The 17,766-nt window shown below is 40.1% G+C and overlaps 1 protein-coding gene across 11 annotated transcripts in view; it reads left to right on the top strand.

The window, feature by feature from the left end:
• Window positions 1-17,766, top strand: part of CACNB2 (calcium voltage-gated channel auxiliary subunit beta 2) — a 380,949-nt gene that overhangs the window by 325,475 nt on the left and 37,708 nt on the right. For all 11 annotated transcript variants that reach the window (XM_025445586.3, XM_025445587.3, XM_025445589.3 and 8 more), the window contains 2 exons: window positions 12,718-12,840; window positions 15,026-15,162. In XM_025445586.3, coding sequence (XP_025301371.1) covers window positions 12,718-12,840; window positions 15,026-15,162 — 260 coding nt within the window. The remainder of the gene's footprint in view (window positions 1-12,717; window positions 12,841-15,025; window positions 15,163-17,766) is intronic.

Here is a 17,766-nt window from a genome sequence, read left to right as displayed (position 1 = left end):
TTAGTGGAACATGACTTCTAAGCAGTCTCCCTTCTAAGGTGAGGAAGGAGATCTGCAGAATAAATAAAATCCAGCACTTTCTCATGCTGGCTCTTTGCCTAGCGACTTGGAAGAGTTGTTATGCATTTTGAAGACACTGTTCTAGGGAGAGGCAGCCTCACTAGGGGAAAAGAAGCCAGAATGTTCTTACTGAAAGAGTACATGCTGCAGAGGACAATGGAATTCACTGAAATTTCTGATATGGTCTCTGTTTTTCATATGAGACTTCTTACTTGATATATCTCTCCATGGGTGTTTGCTAATCATATATCTTAATGGAAGGCCTCAGATCCAATGTGATCAAAGTCTTGATATGCAGAAAGATGTGTGCTACGGTTCTCTGTGTGTGCCCATGCATGCGTGTTAACCATATAAAACAAAATCCTGATCAGGTAACTTTGCTCCCATAATGACTTAGCCCTGAGCTCAATGGTAGCAGAACCTTGCATTGAGTAGGTAATGCATAAACACCTAATAATTGATTTCTCTATCACAAAGGGAGACAGAACATATCAGAAAGGGAGACAGAACATGAGAGACTCCTAACTCTGGGAAACGAACTAGGGGTGGTGGAAGGGGAGGAGGGCGGGGGGTGGGGGTGAATGGGTGATGGGCGCTGAGGGGCGCACTTGACGGCATGAGCACTGGGTGTTATTCTGTATTTTGGCAAATTGAACACCAATAAAAAATTTATTATTAAAAAATTTTTTTAAATAATTGATTTCTCTAACAGAAAAAAAGCAATCCCTTAATTGAGCCCTTTAACAATTATTTATGTATATACCTGCTGCTGTGGTAAATGCTTGGAGTCCCAGGAGTGCAGCCGCTGGATCATATGGTAGTTCTCTTCTTAAATTTTTGAGGAAACTCCATACTGTTTTCCACAGTGGCTGCACCAATTTACCCTCCCCGCAACAGTGCACGAGGGTTCCCTTTTCTCTATAGTCTTTACCAATACTTGTTATTTCTTGTCTCTTTTTAAAAAATATTTTTTTTATTTATTTGAGAGAGAGAATACAAGCAAGGAAAGGGGCAGAGGGAGAGGGAGAAGCAGACTCCCCACTGAGCAGAGAGCCCCATGCAAGGCTTGATCCCAGGACCTTCAGATCATGACCTGAGTATATAAAGTGGACACAACTGACTGAGCCACCCAGGTGTCCCTCTTGTCTTTTTGATACCAGCCATTCTGACAAGTATGAGGTGATATCTTATTGTAGTTTTGATTTGTATTTCCCTGATGATAACACCTTTTCACATGTCTGTTGGCCATCTGGATGTCTTCTTTGGAAAAATGTCTGTTCAGGTGTTCTGCCCATTTTTTAAATTAGATTGTTTTTATTTTATTTTATTGCTCTTGAGTTGGAGTTCTTTATAAATTTTGGATATTAATTTTAAGTTTTGTGTATGGTAGGAGACAGTGGTCCAGTTTCATTCTTTTGCATGTGGCTGTCCAGTTTTCCCAACACCATTTATTAAAGAGACTGCCCTCTCCTCATTGAATATTCTTGGCTCCTTTGTCATAAATTAATTGACCATGTACGTATGCATGGATCTATTTCTGGACTATTGTGTTCCACTGATTTATGTGTCTATTTTTATGCCAATACAGTACTATACTTTTAATATCATTTTATAATATAGTTTGAAATCATAATGCTTCCAGCTTTGTTCTTTTTTTCTCCAGATTGCTTTGGCTAATCAGGGTCTTTGATGGTTTTATATAAATTTTAAGATTTATAAATCTAATTTATAGATTAGGTATAGAAATCTAAATCACATTTCTACTGTGAAAAATACCAGTGGAATTTTAATAGGGACTGCATTGAATCTATAGATTGCTTTAGGTAATATGGACATTTTAACAATATTCCTCCACAGCGGGAGCATGGGATATCTTTCCATTTATTTGTATCTTCTTCGATTTCTTTCATCAGTGGCTTATAGTTTTCAGCATTTGGGTCATTTACCTCCTTGGTTAAATTTATTCCTAAGTATTTTATTCTTTTTGATACATTTGTAAAGTTATTAATCTCTCTTTCTGATAGTTCTTGGCACATAGAACTACCACAGATTTTTTGTAGATTGGTTTCGTATGCTGCAACTTTATTGAATTTGTTTATCAATTCTAACAGTTTTCTGGGGGGAGTCTTTGGGGTTCTTTCTATATAATATGTCCTCTGCAAGTCGTGACAATCTTACTTCTTTCCTTCCTTTCCAGTTTGGATGCCTTTTATTTCCTTTTTTTTTTTTTTAAGATTTTATTTATTCATGAGAGAGAGAGAGAGAGGCAGAGACTCAAGCAGAGAGAGAAGTAGGCTCCAAGCAGGCCTGATGTGGGACTCGATCCTGGGACTCCAGGATTACACCCTGAGCCAAAGGCAGACACTCAACCACTGAGCCACCCAGGTGTCCCTTATTTCTTTTTCCTGCCTAATTGTTCTGGCTCCCAAAGTCACTTTTCAGTTAACAGCCACCATAGTACTTTGAACATGTCAGACCGCATCACTGCTGCTGAAAACCCTCTAGTGACTTACTTCATTTAGAGTAAAAGCTGAACATCTCAATTGTGACCTGAAAAGCCACATAAAACCTAAGTGCTTTGACCTCACCTTTTGTTCTCTTCCTTGCTTCCCTCCATTCAGCCAGACTGTCTTCCTCGGACATATCTGACCTGTTTCCACATTAGGGCCGTGGGGGCAGTTTCCTTTACCTGGAGTTCACATACCTCCATTTGCTCACCCACTTCATGCTTCTGTTCAAATGCCACCTGCCTGTCACCTTGTACCCTGGCTTTCCTTACCTTGTTTTGGATTTTTCTTTTTCCACAGCATTCCTTCGAACACATACATTGCCCACGATGTCTGTTATGTATGCTTTGTCTCTCCTCTCTGGAACTTAAGCTCCTAGAGGGCATGAGAATCTTAGTTTCTACTGTTCAATTCCAGAATGGTGCCTGATACACAAATAATAAGGGATGAGAACTCTGAAGAGCTTTATCCTAACCACGCCATTTCATGTTGCCTGTTCACCCTTCATCCCCTTCATCCCCCTCTACTCACACAACTTTTTTTTTTCTACTTTGTTATTTGATATCACCTCTACTAGAATACAAAATAAGCCATGTGAGGGGTGACGGCAGGGACTCAAGATAGTAAACATGTTCTTATAAATATTCATTAAGGGAATCAATTCTAGGGAAGAACTTTGAAATTTCTCAAATCTGCTGCATATGTAAATTTTATCTTGAAGCAAATCTGAGGATATGTTTATTCAGTCCAAGTCAGTATATTCAGTGATCAGAATACATAATTAGTTACATTTTTTTTTATCACTATGGCTTGATATATTTTGCTATTAAAGAACTCCCAGAGGTGCCTGGGTAGCTCAGTTGATTTAGGATCTGCCTTTGGCTCAGGTCATGATCTTAGAGGTCCTGGGATCTGGGATTGGGCCCTGTGTCGGGCTCCCGGCTCAATGGGGAGTCTGCTTCTCTGTCCACTCGTGCATGCTCTCTCTCAAATAAGTAAATAAAACATTAAAAAAAAATTCCCAGCCTACCCTTGGTAGTTTGTAATAAATTAAGCAAGTATTTTTTTAAAGTTCAATGATTGGTAAGACTCAAGGCAAGATTATTTTTTACAACATGCTGTACAATCTTTTGCCTGTATATATAGGGAATCAAAGTTGAAGATTTTCATTCTGTATGTGAAGGATTTTTTATTGTCACTGAAAGTCGCAAAACAATACTGAGAAGTTCTACAGGAAAGGATAACTGGACACTGAAGTATTAATATGTAAAAAACAAAACTGCTGTGATGTTATTCTGGAAAGTACATTACTATCTCTTCAGTTCCTGAGTATTTCCTGTGTACGACTCATTGGTGATCCTCCCATTTGAGTCATTTTTAATTATGGAAGAGTATAGCAGGTTTTATAGGAAATGATAATGTACCACAAGAAAATAGATTAAAAAAAAAGAAAAAGAAAATAGATAAAAAATCCAATTTGATTTTTAAGCTCTTTTCTATAGTCTCATAATAGATATTTGGGTCATACTTTTCTTTAAGTTTCTTTTAAAAATATTGCAAGTGGAGAGTAGTTAATATTTAGACGAATCCATTATAGACATTAAAACATAAACTATGGATTTTTTATGTTATTAGATATCAACAGTTTCAAAATGAAAATGGGAAAAAAAAAAACCCTACCTTGCTATTGAGCATAGTAAAATGGATCTTTATATTAAGAAGAAGAAATCATGGGTGCCTGGGTGGCTCAGTGGTTGAGCATCTGTCTGCCTGTGGCTCAGATTGTGACTCCAGGGTCCTGGGATCAAGTCCCTCATCGGGCTCCCTGCAGGGAGCCTGCTTCTCCCTCTGCCTGTGTCTCTGCCTCTCTCTGTGTGTCTCTCATGAATAAATAAATAAAATCTTAAAAAAAGAAGAAGAAGAAGAAATCAATGCATGAAAAATCAAGTAACTCTATTAATCATGATCAGAAGTTTGGGGTGAATTTTATTCTGCTTTTTAACAGTAGGTATTCTACTGCTAGCACATTTTTAATTGACATTTTGTTGTATTCATTAACAGGATTGGTTTCATTATTAATGCCATTAGGTTGTTGTTTAGGAAGAAAATTAGAAATGGTACCATAAACTTGCTGTCATCTGTTTTATTACAGTTACTTTATGACCAAAAAGTTTTTGTTTTGCTTTGTTTTTTTGAGATTCTTTGTTTTTTTGAGATGTGGGATCATATGTTATCTTTGCTGTCTGACTTACCTCACTTAGGATAATGCTCTCAAGGTCCATCCATGTTGTCACAAAATGGCAGGATTTCCTCCTTTTTATGGCTGAATAATACTCCATGTATCCGTTCATGGACACTTACGTTGTTTCCCTGGCTTGGCTCTTGTAAATAATTCTGCTACGAACATGGGAGTGCAGATACCTTTTCAACATAGTGTTTTTGTCTACTTTGGACATATTCCCAGAAGTGGACTGAAACAAATTTTTTAAGTTAATTATCTTCTACTTACACTAATCATGTCCTGATAGCCTTAGGTCTAGTGATTCCAGACGGTTGTGAAAAATATAAAAATTGGCTCCTGTGCTAAACTTCAAACATATACTCTGACAGGAAGCCTTGGCTTCGCACAGGCCCAGCATCTAGAGCACTAACACAGCTTCCTTTGGTTGTGTGAAAAAGCAAGTCCTGTGGCCCCTGAGCTGTCCGCGAACACCCCCCTGCACCTGCTAGATGGGCTCTTGTACATGCCTGTGCATAAGTGGACTCTGGCATCCATCTCTCAGCGCAGTACAGCATATGACGGCATGATGACTGCTCAGGGATGCTAGAGGCCATGAGTCAGAACTGGAGCATCAAGGAGGAGGAGAAGGAACATTTGGAAAGGTTGAGATATTGCTGGGTCATCCTTTTGGGTCAATAAGCCGGACTTTAGTGGTGCTGGCTTGGGCCTAGGGCAGGCAATGGTGAAACCAAGTGGTTTGGATCTTCAGCATTCAGCTGTACTTATAACTACGTGTGGTCATCATCAGGGGAGTTCCACCCAGAGACTTTAAACTGACAGAAAGCTCCCCGTCCTGCCATGATCAAAGCCAAAGAATCCTTGGTGATACAGCAGCAGGTGCCATGAGAAAGGGACACAGAAAAAGGAATCTTTCCAAAAATAATAAACTTGCAAAGTTAGAATGCTTCCAAATTAACTGTAAGGCCAGTGAAAATCCTTAATGTTAGGCCAGGAAACATTTTATCATAAGGAATTTTGCATGACTTTTTCTTAGCCCTTTCCAATATAGTAAATATATTATAATTTCCTTATGTATATATTCTTTATAGTATATTCCTCACATATATAACACATTGTATGATGATACAGTAGCTGTGGTCTCTCGATCCTCCCTATGCACAGTCCTTCGTGGCACTTTTGGAAGTCATGAAACCACATGTATTTTTTTTTTTAAGATTTTACTTATTCATTCATGAGAAACACACAGAAAGAGAGAGAGAGAGACAGAGAGAGAGACAGGCAGAGGGAGAAGCAGGCTCCACGCAGGGAGACTGATGTGAGACTAGATCCTGGGACCCCAGGATCACACCCTGAGCCGAAGGCAGATGCTCAGTCGCTGAGCCACCCAGGCATCCCTCTCAATTCTCTTTGCATGAAATAGAGCTTTGTATGTCATGGGAAATAGAAGAAAGAAAAACCGTATACAAATAAACAAAAATCATGATTTGACAGCGTTATTGATTTATTGGACCACAAATTGATTCAAGAGCAAAGAGGCAGAAATATATGACCTTTACAGTAAATTCCTGTAGTTTTGTTTGTTTGTTTGTTTGTTTTTTTAAGATTTTATTTATTTGCGAGAGAAGAGAGTCTAAGCAGGAGGAGGGGCGGAGAGGGAAGCAAACTCCCTGCTGAGCAGAGACCTGAAATCATGACCTGAGCCACCCAGGTGCCTCATAGTTCTAGCCCATGAATCTGCTCAGGGTTATCGGTTTTTTAAAAATGGACTCAATGACACTACAAGGCAGACTTTGGCCTGATTTTTTTTTTTACCTCTTTCTGTCCCAACCAATGTGTGAGCATTTTGTAAAGTACAATTTTCAAGTGTTTGGAATTTCTACACAGACATTTGAGTGCTCTAAAATTGCCGTCAATGTACCACTTTGAATGAAAGGCAGCCTAGGGCTGCAGAAAGCTCAGGCTTTAGACTGAGATCATTGGGTTTGAATATCACCTCCATTATTTGTGGCCTAGGAGGACTTTTTTAAGCCTCATCTGGGAGAACCAGTTGTTGCTGGCATTAAATGAAGGGTGCCAGCCTGCATAATACACAACACACTGCTCAGACGTCCCACAGTGGTAGCTCTTATAATTTGATTATAAGTCGTGCTGTGCACAAGATGAAGAAGGACTTGGAAGAGAAGAATAGGAATTGCTTTACATTTGTATTATTTATTCATCCCCCTTTTCAAACATTTGAAAACAGATCAGAGATATGGTAGTGAAGTGGCACAATCTTTCAAAAGCAGTTTTGCATAAACTGGAGGATGAAATGCTCTACTCTTGTACAAATTGGTACTTACTAAGTGAAGAATCTGTTGATCTTTAGCTCACAAGCTGAAGTGGAGCAGACTTTTGATTCTGTGTGCCAAAAAGGGAACCACAAAATAAGAGGGGTTCATCAACCTCTCTGGCACACTATGGAGCATATGCCAGATAGAAGGTACCAACAAAGGCAAAAGAATCCATCAGCCTTGTTACCTGGGTGTAGGAGAGTGAGAAGCAGAGTCTTGTAGGACCTCATGTGACCTCCACAGCCTCATGTGCCTTCCAACTCATGTGACCTCCAAAAAACAAGTTAGCCAGGAACCCAGGTATAAGGAGACAGCAACGATAGACTCCAACTATGGCACTGGCCTGAGAAATAAAGTTCTTAGGCTATTAATGAGGTCAAAAGAAAGTGGAATTCAGTTGATTGAGAGACCATGTGATCCTTATTATCCCAGTGATCCTGTGGAGGAGGGTGATTCCAAATCTCCTTCTTAGTTGGGATTTAAGTCCCATGCCACAGTATTCCCGCTAGGACCCTACCTAGGGCTGTGGACTGCCTTTAGATGTGTGCTTTCTGCCCTGCTTCCCTTCCTTCCTCTCTGGCTATGAATCTCTCAGGCAGATCTGTGAGGCCCTGGGGTTGGAGAGTGGGCAAAGGACCCACAGTAAAGCCCACTCCCCGTAGCGCACCATTACTTTTGCTTCTGAGACCTGGCCCAGCCTTGCCTCCCTCAGGGGCCCAGCATGTGTGACAGCTCTGGCTCATCGGTCACCAGTCTCCTCTGTCCTGGTGTCCCCAGGACTTTTCAGGACTTGGCCTTACCTTAGGAAGGGAGCAAAAAATAATAATAATAATAATAATAATAATAATAATAATAATAATAATAAATAGTGGCTGGCCTCCAAACATCCAAACATAAATGCCCCAAAACTCAGTATAGCCACAGATTCTTATCCCGGGTCTCATGGGTGTGAAGTGGAGATCCACTGAAGCACATCCCAGAGCCCTGATTACAGAAGTGACATTGGAAAAACCATAAAAACATGGCAGGCTTCCAGGCCGAAAGTGCATGCGTTAGTGGGAACGAGGCCGAGAGGCTCAAATGAGGAAAGAAGGAAGTCCTGTGAGGACCCTATCGCCAGCAGGCCAGAAATGCAGGTGTCAGCAGAAAACAGGGTATGTTTGATAAGAAAATTGTTTCACGTGATAGACATTCAAAGATTCCTTAGGTCCCATGTTCCCTTGAGACTTCAAGTTGGTTAAAAAAATAAAAGCCTTTGGGACTGAGGACTGGAAGAAAATCAGAATCTAAGAGATAGGACAGTGGAAGCAAAACAGGCATGGGGAAGCCGTTACCATTTTCTCATGGCCAAGACCATATGAAAGAATCTGCGCTGGAGAAAAACATCTTGAATGTAATAGTTATGTTACACTGTGTCATATGGCAGGTACTCAACTATCTTAACTCATTTGGTCTGAGGAGCGTGACATTGGAAGAGCAAAGAGGAAAATGTTTGGGACCTGAAAAGATGAGTGAATTGGGGCAAACATTCATTTAGGTATGGTATTTATTATGGTATATAGCAAGTGCCCATTTCTTTCTTTTTTTTTTTTTTCTAAGATTTTATTTATTTATTTGAGAGAGAGAGCAGGAGGGAGAAACAGAGGGAGAGGGAAAGAATCTCAAGCAGACTCCATGCTGAGCACAGAACCTGACACAGGGCTCAGTCCCATGAGCCTGACACGGTGACCTGAGCCAAATCCGAGAGTCAGATACTTGACTAACTGAGCCACCCAGGCACCTTGCCATTTATTGAGCACCCTCTATTCCAAACACTGGCCTGGCCTTCTGCATACTTTTTTTTCGAGTTTGGGTTTTTGGGGGGAGGTGGGGCAGTGGTGGTTAGCTTCCACATATAAGTGAAATCATATGGGATTTGCCTTTGTCTAACTTATTTCACTTAGCATAATGCCCTTGAGGTCCATGCACACTGTCAAGAATGGCAGGACTCCCTGTAACTAGGTGACATGCATTTTCTGAAATCTCATAATCATGCTGCCATGTTGCTGTTATTACTCTCACTTTAACCACAAGGAAACATTGCTCAGAGGAGGTGAAAAAAAATGTCCAGGCCACTCACCTGGTAAATGGCAGAATCAGAATTCAAGTCCTGGACCATTTAAAATGCCCTGTTCTTAGGTCCATACGAATGGAATTGATGCGGAAAATGTCCTCCACGTAGTAGACCCACTGCTTGAGTTAGAGGTGAGGTGGGTTCAGGAACCAGAGGTTACACCGTCATTTGGCCCCTTTGGTTCACATCTAGGGTCTTTCTCTCTAGCGGGTAGGCTCTCTTATCTTGATAAAACCCCTTTTTCTCCTCTTCACTTTCACTGTTGTCCATTCTAATTTTAGAAATATGGTTCCTGGAGTAGAGACACTGAGGGACCGGATTCTGCAGTTCTTTCTTCTCTCTGTGTTGTACACTGCTGATTCCGGGTACAGCTCCACATCTGATGCTGGCATTATTGGTCACAGGATGTGAGTCAAGGAAGGAGGAACAAGGGATCCCTGGGTGGCTCAGCAGTTTGGCACCACCTTCGTCCCAGGGTGTGATCCTGGAGACCCCGGGATCGAGTCCCACATCGGGCTTCCTGCATGGAGCCCGCTTCTCCCTCTGCCTGTGTCTCTGCCTCTCTCTGTGTGTGTCTCTCATGAATAAATAAATAAAATCTTTAAAAAAAATTTTTTTAAAGGAAAGAGGAACGTTCTATATTAATGTCTTAGACTGTCAGAACATAAAATTATTACCTGTGGCCCCTATTACTCCACACTAGCCTTCACCACACCTTCAGCTTTTTTGTTTTTTCAGTGTTGACTCTTGCTGCAACTCTAGTCTTTGAAAAGTCAATGCATAAAAGACATGAGATTTTTCATAGGATCCTCTGTAGAGTTGTACATTCAAAATGTAGGTCTTCCAGTGACGAAAACACATACGCCACACTTAAACTCTATTTCCTTCAAGGAATAAAAGACCTTAAGGGAAATGAGAGACCATGCTAACATTAAAAAAATAAAAATAAATTAAAAAAAATAAAAAGATCTCAGATCTACATTTTGGTGATCAGAAACTGTCCTGAATAATGGAAAGCTCTATTCAGGAAAATCCTATTTCTAGCAGTAAAACCAAGTCTGATTAAGACTACATCTTCTTTTAAAGGGCACCATCATATATACTGCTGGTTGCCGTTTATAATGGTGCAGCCCATTTGGACAGTAGTTTGGAATAGAATTTAAAAAGGTCTTGATAACTCATGGCTTACTCATGCTACCTCTGGGAATCTGTCCCAAGGAAAGAAGTCTAAATAGAAAGAGGCTTTTCGTATAAAGATTTTTCAAAGTAGAATTTTTATCATCGTGAAAAAAATTATAAACCTACATAGCAAAAAAGGTGAATGAGTGGAATAATTTTAAGTGGTATATTTAAAAAGCATATCACAAGAAGAAATAGTATATTACTTTAAAAACTGGATAAAAAATGAAATATGATTATAGCTGTGGGAGTAAAATCTATTATATTTAAAGAAATTTCGAGAAATAAATGGAAGCACTATCCCTCTATCAAGGATCATGTGTATTTCAGTGATGGAACTACGAGCAACTCTTTTTTTCTTTCTTTCTTTTATTTTTTTTAAAGAATTTATTTATTCACGAGAGACAGAGAGAGAGACAGACATAAGCAGAGGGAGAAGCATCCTCCCTGCAGGGAGCCTGATGTGGGATTCAATCCCAGGACCCTGGGATCACAACCTGAGCCAAAGGCAGAGGCTCAACTACTGAGCTACTACCCAAGTGCCCCTTTTTCTTCTTTTTAAAGTCCCTATTTCCATTTGAGGAAGAGGACCTTTTATGTCACGAAAGGTCATAGTGGATACCAAGAACTGGATTTCATATACTTATGTCCATTTTATGTCTACTGTGCCCTCATCCAGAATGTGGTAGCCTTTCTCAGTCTGCATATTGTGGGTAGATCTGAGTGACTTCATGGCTCTTAGCTCACTCCTCAACCCAGACAACAATCTTGTAGAACAGATTAACTGTGGAAAATTTGGAAATAAAGATTGGCTCTTGGGCAGCCTGGGTGGTTCAGCAGTTTAGTGCCACCTTCGGCCCAGGGCGTGATCCTGGAGTCCCTGGGATCGAGTCCCACGTCAGGCTCCCTGCATGGAGCCTGCTTCTCCCTCTGCCTATGTCTCTGCCCCCCCCCCCCTCTCTCTCTCTTTTTCTCATAAATAAAATCTTAAAAAAAAAAAAAAAAAGATGGGCTCTTATTCCAAATTGCTGTTTTTCCTCCCTGACAAGCCAGGTCAAAGAAGTGCTCCCTTAGTAGGGAGAAACTGCTCAGAAAAGGTCCACATACCCACAATGTGAAGAAACACAATGCCGGTTAAGATAATACCTCTTTTTATCATGTCTCTGCTTATCTGTTTTTTCACCTTGTAGATAAATAGGAATTGCCTAGATAGAGGACAAATACTTAACCTGTAAATTTGCAAAGCATCAAATAATGAAGGATGGCTCAACTCATAACGTCATGTTCAATGGCTGACCAAACTCAAGGACGAAAAATAATAGAATTAAAGATCATTGGGATCCCTGGGTGGCGCAGCGGTTTGGCGCCTGCCTTTGGCCCAGGGCGTGATCCTGGAGACCGGGATCGAATCCCATGTTGGGCTCCCGGTGCATGGAGCCTGCTTCTCCCTCTGCCTGTGTCTCTGCCTCTCTCTCTCTCTCTCTCTCTCTCTCTCTCTGTGTGACTATCATAAATAAAATAAAATAAAAATTTAAAAAAAAAAAAAAAGATCATTGATGGGGCTCCAGCGTGGCTCATTTGGTTAAGCTTCTAACTCTTGGTTTCAGCTCAGGTCGTGATCTCAGAGTCATGAGATTGAGCCCTGTATCAGGCTCGATGCTCAGTGTGGCGTCTGCTTGAAACTCTCTCTCCCTCTCGCTGTGCCCTCCCCGCTGTGCACGCACTCTCTCTAAAATAAATAAATCAGTCTTTAAAAAGAATTGAAGGCCATTGATTTCATAATGCCCTGCAGCCATGAATTAGATATATTCTCTGGCTTTTTTCACTCCAAACACTGTACTTCCTAGAATTATGTTATTAATTATTCATTAAAGTAGCTGTTTGGGGGTGGTGGTGGTGGTTACTAAGTCTTTTTCACTGAGACTGAAGAAAAACAGGGCATTTTATGCCTCTGTGTGTGTGTCCTGATTTCCAGTTGTTACAAGCTGTTATGTCTTAAACCCAAGTTCCCATACTTCATCTTCACCTTCATTATTTGTAGTGCTTTCAAAAAGAACAGTGGCCTTTTCCTACTTCACAAATGGGTGCCATGTGGCTCAGAGTGTGAATATTTCACATGTCATGAATAATAATAAGCTGTTTTGTGATAAAGAACACAGGTGGAAGAACAAAAATGATGACAATAGATACTCGGCTCCTGTTGGTATCATGGAGAGGAAAGGGAGGAACTCTGTTGTTTCTTGTTTTTTAACTTTTGTTTTTCCCTTTCTTTTCCCTCTTCAGACAAAGCCCGTTGCATTTGCTGTTCGGACAAATGTTAGTTATAGTGCAGCCCATGAAGATGATGTCCCAGTGCCAGGCATGGCCATCTCCTTCGAAGCAAAAGATTTTCTGCATGTTAAGGAAGTAAGGAAAAGCATTTGAATTTCTACCTGCATGGATTTTCACCTTGAAACATCATTTCTTCTCTCTCATTGCCATGAAATAGCCTTGCATATAGCTGCACTTGTATAACACACACGAATGCAGTGCCTCTCAACCTTTTCTAATATAAATATAACCCTTTTAAAGAAGAAAGAAGTCACAGGCCTCTTGCAGTAACTTCAGGTCTCCCCTGGGCTCTGTGACCCAGAAATTGGGAATTACTGGAGTAGATGATCCTTTTTTGTGCATAACCTGTACTTTTTCTTTGTATTTTTAACCTTGGCTCTGTGTTGTTTTCCCACGTCTCACATTTAACCATCTGGGAAAGGTTAATAATAATACCTAGAATTCATGATCTCTCCTCTCTGCTGACAATGCCTGAACGCAGACCACCCAAATGCCCTGGGCCTCGTTCAGTGGTAAATGTCTGCAGTGGAAGGAGAATGGTAGGAATTGGGGCCACTGAGGCAGGAAGCAGATAGCAGGACACTTCCTTTCTCTCAATGCCAGAAGTCTCCACCTGTCAGTTAACAATGACTCTTATCCATACCTTGAAAAAATTCACCCTTAATTAAGGTTTATTTTGAGTCAACATTTATCAAATCCCTGCTGTGCAGAACATCATATGAAAAGAACAGAAATTCCCCCTGAATAACATTCTCAGTGTGTGAGTATGAGAATTCCTTGGACCTGCAGGAATGACAAGTGGACTGACTTGCATCTGGGGGATGACATGTCATGAGGCACACATATAAATTTCATGCTTACTGTGTGATATGGGCTGTAGGTGAAGGAGGTGATGACTGCCAATTAAAAGAGCCTGACTAGACACAAATAATAAAAATGTATTTAAAAAAATAAATCCACACTCTAAAACTTCATTCATTAAAGAGGTAGACAGGTATACTTTTAGCCTCAACTCAAACATGTTTTTATACAAGTAAGAAAAAAAAAGAGCCTAGAGAATTTAGAGCCTACCATTTTGTTAACTTTTAGAAAGAGATATGAAATATTGGCTGGGAAGAAAAGATAGAAGTTGTCAGAAATGATGGCATGCCTGGAATCTGACTTTACAATACAAAGTTGGGTTAACCCAAGGTCCCCTCCTGATGGCTGATGCTTAAGGAGAGATCTTTTTTCTACTGTGGAAGGAAAATAAAAATAAAATGGATAGTCTTCTTTGAAATGTTCAAGAACAGACTGAAAAGATACTAGTCAATTGGGAGAAGTAAAACTAAATCGTAAAGATTTAGGAGAAATATTCTACCTGCAAGAGAGAAATTATCAGCATCACATGAGTGGAGAAATCCTGTGAACAGCGTACCATGGTAATTATAAACTTGTTCATACAAAGGGACATTTTGCTCTAGCACAAGATATTTCAGGTAGATTTCAGTATATCTGTCTCTTAATATTTTTTTATAAATTTATTTTTTATTGGTGTTCAATTTGCCAACATACAGAATAACACCCAGTGCTCATCCTGTCAAGTGCCAAACTCAATGCCCGTCACCCAGTCACCCCCACCCCCCGCCCACCTCCCCTTCCACCACCCCTAGGTCGTTTCCCAGAGTTAGGAGTCTCTCATGTTCTGTCTCCCTTTCTGATATTTCCCACTCATTTTTTCTCCTTTCCCCTTTATTCCCTTTCACTATTTTTTATATTCCCCAAACGAATAGACCATATAATGTTTGTCCTCCTCCGATGGACTTATTTCACTCAGCATAATACCCTCCAGTTCCATCCACGTCGAAGCAAATGGTGGATACTGTCTCTTAATATTTTTTAAGTAATCTGATTATAGAAGAGGACTCTGTAACACTCCCTGGTTCCTAATGGTCTCTTGCTAAGAAGGGCTGTGCGTCTTTGAACAAGGGGAGTTGATCCTACAGAAGCTGCATTGGAAATCAGGCTACTCTCAAAGCAAGTAGCAGGAAACAGAAAGAAAATGGATTGCCAGTGGATTGCTGACCCCGTTGACAGTACTTCACTCTTACATGGTCAACCACGAAACCCTTAGAGTTTCTCCAGTCGTGATGTTGAGGCATAGTTAACTGTAACTGCTATAATATTTCTTTCCATTGAAGATAGTTAATGTAGAAGAAAAACAATCTGAAGACATGACCTTCTGTGCACTGACCGCAAACAAATTTGATTTTGTGTTTAGAAATTTAACAATGACTGGTGGATAGGGCGATTGGTGAAAGAAGGCTGTGAAATCGGATTCATTCCAAGCCCAGTGAAACTAGAAAATATGAGGCTACAGCATGAACAGAGAGCCAAGCAAGGGAAATTCTACTCCAGGTAGGAGAATATTGAGTATTTGTATCAAAGTCCAGATTATACCATCATTCATGTCTTCTTGTTTTCTGTGTTCCACCGTCTTTATTATATGTTGAAAAGCAGACTGGCGATACAATTTAGTGATGGCATCACAAATCGTGCATTTTAAAAACTTCATCCCAGCATCTCATTTTCATCTTATTTGGGAGAACATCATATTAACTGTTCTCATTAATAATAAAGTATTAAATTGGGGCAACAATGCAGAGGAAATTCTCAGGTCCTAAACTCTTACTGAAAACATTCTTGCACTGAGCAACCTTGGTGACTAATCCCAGTGTCGGTAGCTGCCTGGCGAGGCAGGGAGGCATTTTAGAAATGATGGTCTTAGACATCACCAGGCAAAAAGCAAGTCTCATGATCCGTTAGTTTCGTCTTCACTTGGGAAACTCAATTTTCAGTTCTACCCACTGCTAAGCCCTTAAAGGGAAACCCAGGGTGAAACCAGTTAAAACTGCCTTCACAGATAGCAATTAAATGAATTATGCAATAATCTGGGGCTGGATAAACCATCCTAGGATTCTTAAAGTTGTGGCCCCCCCTCATAAGAGAATCACTGGAAGAGCTACTCCGACCTGGAGTGAATCTGAAATTGAACAGGCCAGTCCCAGAACATGGCCTGCTTTGCCCTGTGGGGAGGGATGTGATTTGGGCAAATCTTTTCGCTAATGTGAATAGCCGGGCTTCTATTTTTCCTAGCTTAGATTTTATTTGTTTCTATAATGCTGCAAAATCCTTTGTCAATGGTAAAATTTTAGCATTAGAAGAATTTTTGTGTGTGTCAAGCACCTGCAAACAAGTAAAACAGACGATCCTTTTTGGTTTGGAACACCCATCTTCTTTAGTATTTTGTAACTGTCAGGCTCTCTTAGTTCAGATGGTATTCTTCCCTTTTTGGTGACCTCTATCCATATTTGGCTTTCGTTAATCCCTGGCTGATGGGCGGCTCTCAGATTGTGAGATGCGTTCAGTCATATAGAAGTAGATGCGAGGAGACCAACAAAGCATGCACATCTTACTTGTAGGATGTTGAAGATCTGATTCTATTCATACAATTTCCAGTGTTCTACTGGCTTTAGTGTGTATTCTTCTATTCTCTGGATCGATACTGGTATCTTAATATTAGCTAACAAAATTTTATAATGTGGAAAATTTTTATAGGGTATAGATATTGCTGGTTTCAGTTTGGTGATATATATAGTTCATTGAGGTTTGAGGTTATCTCATATAGGGGGCATTTGTATTGACTTCATTTGTTGGGGTAATTCAGCATTTTCAAGAGTTTTCGTGGTCAAATAAGTTTAGGACAGTACTAGGTAATAGGAAATTAATTACCTTAAGGATTTTTCTGAGCCTTTAATATGTTAATGTATCCTATGAATCTAGGTTAGTGGGATGGGGATATTTTCCATGTATATACGAAAATTATCTTAAATTTTTCTTGGTTCATGTCTTTTGCAATAGTGTTTTATAGAATGGATTATGGAAAATTTGGGATGGGTTTTTGCAGAGATAAACTTGTACATCTTTCTCTGCTTATTCATGTACAAACCAAGAAAGGAAAACTATTTCTCAAAGAGTAGGAAGGGAGAGCTTTTGGCCAAAATTGTTAAGGAAGCCCATGGTCGTCCTCTGCCTCCCAAGTGGGCATCCCTGGTCTGATGTGAGTCATCAGCTCAGCTTTATAAGGATCTGCAGAAACAATAAGTATCAGAGCCTCCACCTCATAGATGAGGCAACAAAAGGTAGGGAACTTGACCAAGTTTGCACTACTACTAGGCAGTAGAACCCTGATGAAAACTCGATAGATGTGACTGTAGCCTGACCTCAGACAGACTACAGCACTACTCTGTACATCATATAGTGAGGGCCGGGACAGTAAGGACAAAACATATTAATATTGCCATTGCTATTATTTACTATATTAGATAGATTGTTCTGCTATTTCATTTTTTTTCCTTAAAAGACTAATACTTTGGGGAGTAGCATCTCATAATTTATTCTAGGGAGCTAGGTTGCCTTTCCTACAACTATATATTCTTCTCTTTTGATTTTCTTGATTTTATTTTGTCCTTTTTACCTAAGCTTTTGCTTCAGTACATGAAGGCATTTTTACTTGTTTTCAGAGATTTTTACATTTGTCTTCTAGCATTCAAAATACAGTTTTGAGTACATAACTAGAATTCAGAGTACGTAAGAACTCTGATTTTTTTTAAGTTTTTTTTTAATTTTTATTTATTTATGATAGTCACACAGAGAGAGAGAGAGAGAGAGAGGCAGAGACATAGGCAGAGGGAGAAGCAGGCTCCATGCACCGGGAGCCCGACGTGGGATTCGATCCCGGGTCTCCAGGATCGCACCCTGGGCCAAAGGCAGTCGCTAAACCGCTGTGCCAGCCAGGGATCTCAAGAACTCTGATTTTTAAATTATAAAAATTGACAGAAATCAAAGGCAATAATTTGGGGCAGAGCTCAGGAATGTGGCATTTGTCTAGAATTAAAAGTTAAGGGCAAATTTGCATTTTGAACATTTTGACTATTTGCGGTGTTCCTTGAAATTTTTACA

Source organism: Canis lupus, chromosome 2 (assembly GCF_003254725.2).
Source record: "Canis lupus dingo isolate Sandy chromosome 2, ASM325472v2, whole genome shotgun sequence".
NCBI lineage: Eukaryota > Metazoa > Chordata > Mammalia > Carnivora > Canidae > Canis > Canis lupus.
This window is presented reverse-complemented; position numbering and strand designations above follow the sequence as displayed.